This window comes from Cynocephalus volans, chromosome 3 (genome assembly GCF_027409185.1).
Source record: "Cynocephalus volans isolate mCynVol1 chromosome 3, mCynVol1.pri, whole genome shotgun sequence".
Taxonomy (NCBI): Eukaryota; Metazoa; Chordata; class Mammalia; order Dermoptera; family Cynocephalidae; genus Cynocephalus; species Cynocephalus volans.
The window spans coordinates 17,648,879-17,656,174 of record NC_084462.1 but is presented as its reverse complement, the minus strand read 5'-3'; the positions used below and the strand labels follow the sequence as shown (position 1 = coordinate 17,656,174).

Genomic DNA, 7,296 nt, shown 5'->3' with positions numbered 1-7,296 from the left:
GACTGATGCTGTGGGCATTGGAGTCCAACAAAGCAGGGGGCCTGTGGTCATGGGAACTTCCCCAACAGGGAAGAGAAACTATCCGCATCCATGAAGGCAGTTTCTGCTGCTGACAAAACAGTCCTATTCATCCTTGGAGTCCTGTACTGGCGAACCTCGAGGTCAGAGTGAGCCAGGGGAGGGGGCAGTGCAGGGCTGACACCCTCATTGTGCAGATGAGGAGACAGGCTAGCTGTGGAAGCAGTGTCAGGCTAGGAGTGGGCGTCCTGCTTTCCCCACCTGTTCACAGCAAGCAGTCACCTTGTGCCAGGGAAGAGGATTTACCTAACCAGATACCAACCCACCCCTGGAGGTGGCCTTGGTCTTAGGGGTGTTGGGGGGCCCTTCATTCTGCGCAGAGCTCCCAGCATCCTTGGCTCCACTGGAGAAAGAGGAACCTGAACCAGAATTCCCCCTGAGTTCCTGGCTTTGTGAACTTTAGGGATGGAGAATGTGACCGCCCTCCTCTTGAGCCACCGTTATTTCCTAATTGGGCAATGTCTCTTAAGTTATCCAGAGTGGAAACCACAGCTCTGCCCCAGGCCTTATCAAAGGAAAATAAGCGAGTCAGGGCAGTCAGATGAGCCGAAGGACAGGCCTTCTGGGAAGCCACCACCCAGAGCTGTCCTGCCTGCAAAGAACCCAGCCCAGCCTGCCAGGAACCCAGCCCTGTCTGCCCACAGAGCTAGCCAAGCAGGGCACAGCAGATGATACAGCCCAGGTGTGGAAACCTGTTTCTCCGAATACAGGAGGTCCAGAAATAAGGCCCCAAGGTGGTGATGAGACTCAGCCAGGAGGATGCACTCATTGACCCTGGACTGAGGAGGGAGGGACGAGCCCTGGCCCAAGTACTTACTATGTGTCCTTCCTCCTCCATTCGGGCAGCTCCCACCTCCACTTTAACAGAGGAGGAGACATAGGCACAAGCACCCTCCCCACAAGCATGGCTGTGTGGCTCCGAAGTCCACGATTAGCCCTCCTTGGCAGTTGCCTGAATTTTCAGGCTTCGAAACACCAGGACACAGCACCGTCTTTGTCTTAGCTCTTGACAAAAGATGCAAAGGCCTGATGGGGATTGAATCTCCCCAGCAAACTCTTTACACACACGCCTTTGTGGCTTATGTGCCGGGACCTGCTCTGAGCACTTTACACTATTGTACCTCTATTATCCTCTTCTACAGATGAGAACGTTGATGCACGGAGAGGTTAAGTAACTTGCCCAAGATCACACAGCTCCAGGTGACGGAGTCAGGCTCTGAATACAGATCATGCCCATCTTACAGACAGGCCAATCGGTCCCTTGCAGGGCGCTGCGGACTGCGGGCTGCGTTCGGCGGGGAGACCAGCCCAGCCCCTCCTGGCCGGACTCCCACAGCAAACGTGCAATATAAACGTGCAATGGTCGAACCAGAGTGAACGCTTGGAATGAAGCACGGCTACATATGCAGCCAGGATTCCAGACTCCATCTCCACACGGAGAGACTGACACAATAGCCCTCAGCCCAGGGTCCTCCCCGGCCTTCCGGGTCAGGAGCCCCTCGACTAGCGTGAGGGGGTGGGCAGAGCCTCAGCCGGGGGCCAATAACAGCACAGGGGCGGGGCCTTCAGGCGGAGGGGCCGAGGGTCAGGAGGGCGCGGGGAGCGGGGCCCTGGGCAATGGGCTGGCGGGCGAACAGAGGGGAGGGACCAGCGGAAGAAAAGACCAATGGAGGCGCAGGGGCGGGCTGGCGGGCGGTTGCACGCGGGGGGCGGGGCCATGTGGCAAAGGACCAATAGAGGCTCGGGAACGGGGTCTGTGGGCGGGGCGTACGGGGGGCCGAGCCGGCAGGCTGTGGGCCAATGGCGGCGCGGCGGGGGCCTGGCAGGCGGGCGGGGGCGCGGAGGGGGCGGTGGCGGCGGCGAACAAAGAGGCGGCGGGCGCGGGCGGCCGAGCGGAGCCGAGCGCAGCCGAGCCGGGCCGAGCCGGGCCGGGCCAGGCCCAGGAGCGCGGCGGCGATGCGGACGGCCGGGCTGAGGTCGGCGGGTCCCTGAACCGCGCGCGCCGGGCCAGCGAGGGAGCCCCGCGCAGCGGCAGCGCAGCCGCGGGCGGCGAGGCACCGCCATGGCCGGGGTCAGCTACGCGGCGCCCTGGTGGGTGAGCCTTCTGCACCGGCTGCCCCACTTCGACCTGCGGTGGGAGACCACCAGCAGCCAGTTCCGGCCCGAGGACACCGACTATCAGCAGGTGACACAGGGCCCCTCTGGGTCGCGGGGTCAGGGTCACGGGCCCCCTCCTCTGCCAGGGTCACGGCCCCCCTCCTCGAGGTTTTCAAGACTCCCCTCTCCTCCATCCTGGGGTCACGACCTCCCTCCTACTCGTGAATCTCAGCTCCCTTATTCTCGAGGGTCTCATCTGTATCATGGGCCCCCTCCTCGAGGGTCTTGGCGCCCTCGTCAAGGATCTAAATACTCTCCAACCCCCGTCGAGGGTCCACAGCCCCCCCTCCAGATTCTAGCCTTCTCCTCCAGTGTCACTAAGGCCCCCCTTTTCTGGGGTTAAGTGGAGCCGCCTCCCTTCCTCCATGGACCCCCCCTTGGCCAGCTGTCCTTTCCTGCCCCAGCTCCTCTCCATCACTGTGGTCTGGTGCTGTTTCCCAGCAGAGTCCCCTACCCAGAGGACCTCAGGGCTCTGAGATCAGAGATGATGTCTGAACATGTTGGGTACAAACAGGGGGATTCCTCACCCCCTCATCCCTGGTTGGGGAATCCCACTGCCAGGCTTTGGGTGGGTGAGTGGCCTGGGCAGAAGCCAGCCCTCCGTGGCTGGTAATGACCCCCTGCTCGCTGGTCAGGCTGTGGGATGTACACCCAGTGCTGTGGGTGGCTGTGAGACCAGGTTGCTAGTAGCCCCCCTGGGGGAAGGAGGAAGGCCTGGCTGAAGGGACACAAGATGGGCCTCAATCTGGGAGGCTGGAAGGGGCTAAGCCTGGGCAGAATGGGGGCGGCAGGGGCCCCATCAGACCTCTCCCTGTGGAGCCCTAGGCCTGGCATCATACCAAGCTTAGCGCCACCCCCACTGCTGAGCCACTGTCATTTGAGTGCAGAGCAGGGGACCAGGCTGTAGGCAGTCTCTTCCTGCCCAGTGATCCAGATTCCAGAAGCCTGTGACCAGGTGCCTGGTCACCCAGAGCACCTCTGGGTTTCTCTCTGGGAGATCCTGGCAGAGCCCCATGATGGGGTGGGAATGGCTTTATCAAGATGGCTTGGGGGCTGACCCCGTGGCGCACTCGGGAGAGTGCGGTGCTGGGAGCACAGCAGTGCTCCCGCCGCGGGTTTGGATCCTATATAAGGATGGCCGGTGCGCTCACTGGCTGAGCGCGGTGCGGCCGGTCACGAAAAAGACAAAAAAAAAAAAAGAAAGAAAGAAAGATGGCTTGGGAATCTGGTATTTCTTGGACCACGTAACACCTCACTTATTCGGAACTCTGTTCTCTGTGCCCTCCCTTATCCAGGGGAGAGAACCGGAAGTAGAGGATGAGGGCGCCATGGGGCCGCCAGCTCTGGCTCTGCCGGGAGGGTGGCCTTAGTGCTTACCTGAGGCTCAGGTCCACCAGCCCTGCTGATCGCATTTCTAAGCAGATTGGAAAGGGGGCCAGGGATTGGCCCAGGCATGCCCAGAGACAGCAGGGAGGAGAGAGGCAGGAGGGTTCGCATATAAAGACACCCATGTTCTAAAAGCCCAGCCCTGGGGACCATGCAGTGTGGGGGCAACACGCACTTCTCTGTGCTCCCCGGGAACTTCGATGTGTGGTGGCTTTGTAACTCTGGTCCTTGGAGGAATCTGTTTAAGCAGCAAGGAGGGTGTGCTTTACTTTGGAAAGTTCTCTTCCCTGAGGGTTTGGTGCACTGTCAGTTCTGAAGCTCCAGGGCAGCCATTGGGGCACCCGGGATGGCTGTTTCCTGCTGGCCTGTGGGCTGCCACTTGCCCATGTTGCCAGCCACAGGGGGACTTGCTGCCATCCCTCCAGCCCTCCGGGGTACCTGAATTCCAGGAAGTATTGTGGGGAGTGAGTGAGGGGTGGATGCCTGCAGCCCATGGGGGCCTCAGGGCGAGGGTCAGGCCCCTCAGCTCAGCCTGGCCTACAGCAGGGCCCCTTGGCCCTGGAAGGCTTCTGGTCTCTGCCCCTTCCCTGCCCTGTTCCCTGCCCTGCCGTGGGAGGGGTCTGACTCATTCTCTCTCCTGCCTCCTCTCTAAGGAGCAGAATTAGCCACTGAATAATTCACGGTGTGGAAACCAGACTGTCTCAATCCCCCGCTGCCTCCATTCCTGGCAAGGGGCTGTGGAGCAAGCCAGACCTGGACGTGCGTCCCACCCCTGCTGTCTATGCGCTGGTGCTTTGGGGCAAACGCTCGACCTCTCTGGGCCTTCATCACCTGGGATAGTCTTCTTTGCAGGGTTGCCCAGGTGCGAGGGCCAGGAACTCCCTTCCTGGGTGGGTTGGCATGGGCTGTGGCGTGGGGGTCCCTTCCTGCCTCCCATGGTGCAGCATTGCTATCTGTGGTGAGGTGGCTCCCCCCATCCTTGGTTACCCATTCAGACCTAGGGCACCCTTGTAGCCATCTGTGTCCTGCCCCCACCCCTCCCCCACCCTGGTCTGTGCCCTGCTGGGGAGGAAGGCTTCTGCCTACAGGCCTGTCTAGGGGAAAAATGGGGCCTGGTGCCAGGATTTGGGGGTGTGGTTTGGGGAGATCAGCCTTCATCCTTCTTTTCTATTTCCTGCCCCCACAGCTCACTGTTGGAAACCCTGGTGAGACCCACTGGAAGACCCCCCCCTCCCAGGCCAGGCCCTATTTCAGGGCCCTTGGGCGGGGTTGTCTATCACCAGCCCCTTTTCACATAGCCTTAGGAGGTGGGGATAATTGTTTCGTTGTTCAGATCAGTAAACTGAGGCTCAGGGAAGGAAATAGCCCAGAATGACTTAGTGAATAAGTGGTAGAGCCAGAATCCTGCTATAACCTCTTGCGCCGCTCCTCTAGGAGCCAAAGTCAGCCCTGGGGACAGGGCTTCCCAGGCCCCCATGGCCACCCTGCTGCAGGGGGTGTGACTGTGGAATTAGGAGCTAATGGGGGCTGTTCTGAGGGCCCCCAGTGCCCCAGCCAGTCCCTCAATAAGGGCTTCAGAGTGAGGATTGGATTCCACATCTGCCAGGTTTAAGATTTCTCTTGGAACTTAGGGTCTCAGGCTACCATATTCCCAAGGCTTCCATCCTGGGTTCCCTGGTTCTCCAGTTCTCTGGTTCTCTGGTTCTCCGGCCACTGCACCTGTCTTTTGGAGGCCCATGGCATTTGCTGAGAGAATGGACCACAGGAGTCTGCTCGTGTGGGTTCTGTGGGGGCTGATATTATCTGTGGGAGGATGGGGCGTGGAAGGGCCTTCTGGGGTCTGCTCTGTGCTGCTCCCCAACCTGTGCCTGCCACAAAGGGCTGCTGGGCTGGGTTCCCTGAGGCTGGGCCATCTCCAGCACACCCACAGCTCCCACGCTGCCTCTGTTGGCACTGCCCAGAGTCTCCCCCACAGAACATCTGAGTGGGTGGAGGCTCTCTTTTTATAGGGGAGTAATTGGATGCCCAGAGGAGGCATGAGACCCCCTGGTGGCCCCACAGCTGAGCTGGCAGGGCTAGGCCAGGATGCCTGGGGACCTGACATGGCCTGGGGCCAGTCTGTCCTTTCCATTGATTTTACAGTTGGTTGGGCCTGTTGTATCTGCAGGCAGGGGTCCCTGAGAGTTGGGCAGCAGTTCCTTCTCTTGGCTGGAGTTTGGGTGCCTAGGGTGGAGAGTGCAGGGCCTGGGTCCTAGCTCTGTTACTTCCTACTGCATGACCTTGGGTGGTCCATCCACCTCTCTGGGCTTCATTTGGGTGAAGAGTCTGCCCACTCAACTCCTACCAGCCTTTCACAACCTGGCAGGAGTCTGTGTCCTCAGGCAGGGATCAAGTTTACACTTTCTGCCCTCAGTCTCTTTCTCTCTGGTTCACTGTCCCCACCAGTTCAGGACAGGCCAGAAGCTGCCAGTTGATGGAGAACAGTTATGGTCTGTGATGAAGTCAGTATTATAACTGTGGGAGCCCAGCAGTCAAGGAAGGCTTCCTGGAGGAGGCGTTACCTGGCCTGCCATGGAGGCTATGAGCCAGGCCACTACTGCCCAGAGGGCTGGGACTTGCCTGCTTCCTTTCTGATCCTCCCATGTGCCAGCCTGGACTCTAACTCGCAGTGGGTTCACTGGCATACCTGCCTTCCAGATTAGATGGTAGCACTTGCCTCCAGTTTGCCCAGTGTGTGGGTCCTGTTTTCTGTTAGATCCCTGACTGCGAGTGTTTCCATCGAGACCCTAATGATAAGACTGAGGTGGCCATGTAGAGACCTTGAGGAAGAGGGTTCCAAGAAGCAGGAACAGCATGTGCAAAGGCCCTGAGGCAGAGAGAATCCCAAGCCTCAAGGAGGCAGCCTTAGTCCCAAGTAAGCAGAGTCCATCTGGTCTGAACATGCACAGGGGAGTGTACTGTCTCAGGAGGTGGTGACCTCTTGGTGCCCAGAGGTGTGCCAGCCCAGACTCACTGGCCACTCAGAGGGATTTGAACTCTGGGTTGTATGACCCTCAGGGCCAGTGGTGTCCTAGCAGAGCTTGGGGCCCAGCTCATAAGAGCACAGCACCTTGGTTTAATGCTGTGACTCATGCAAGTTCAGCTGCATCAGGCTGGTGGCAGAGTGTCATCCTCTGGGCAGGGCTGGCCCTCTTGTCATACTCCCCACTGATCAGAAGGAAATTATCTCTGGTTAAAAAGACATTGTCACCTGTCTTCTAGTTTATAAAAACAATACATGTTCAGGGAACATTTAGGGAAGAGGGAAGAGCATGAAGTCAGAAAAGTCACTCTGGCTGCATTTTGTCCATGCATATATATATTTGTAGGTGGATGTCCCTTAAAACTAGAATGGTACTGTGTAGCCTTCTTTGCCTTCTTTTTGAACATTGTGTATTTTGTACTGTGTCCATGGTCCTTGCTCCCAGCTGCTGCCCAGTATCCCACAGTGCTGGTCAGGATTCTGAAGTTGCTAGTGACAGCAGTGTACAACACAAAGCGCCCCCTGGGAGCTGGGTGGAAGCTTCTAGAGCAAGCCCTGTGTGGACAGGGGCTGAGGAGCTAGACCCTAGTTTAGAGGGTGAGCAGGGAAACCCCTGCTGGGCCCAGCTGGCTCTGGATGTTTTCATCTTGGCT

At 58.9% G+C, this 7,296-nt stretch overlaps 1 protein-coding gene across 1 annotated transcript in view; it reads left to right on the top strand.

Moving 5' to 3' along the window:
• The first annotated feature begins 2,140 nt into the window (after positions 1–2,140).
• The window catches only part of TTYH3 (tweety family member 3), a 32,020-nt gene continuing 26,864 nt past the window's right edge, over positions 2,141–7,296 (top strand). The window contains exon 1 of the mRNA XM_063090562.1: positions 2,141–2,263. Coding sequence (XP_062946632.1) covers positions 2,141–2,263 — 123 coding nt within the window. The remainder of the gene's footprint in view (positions 2,264–7,296) is intronic.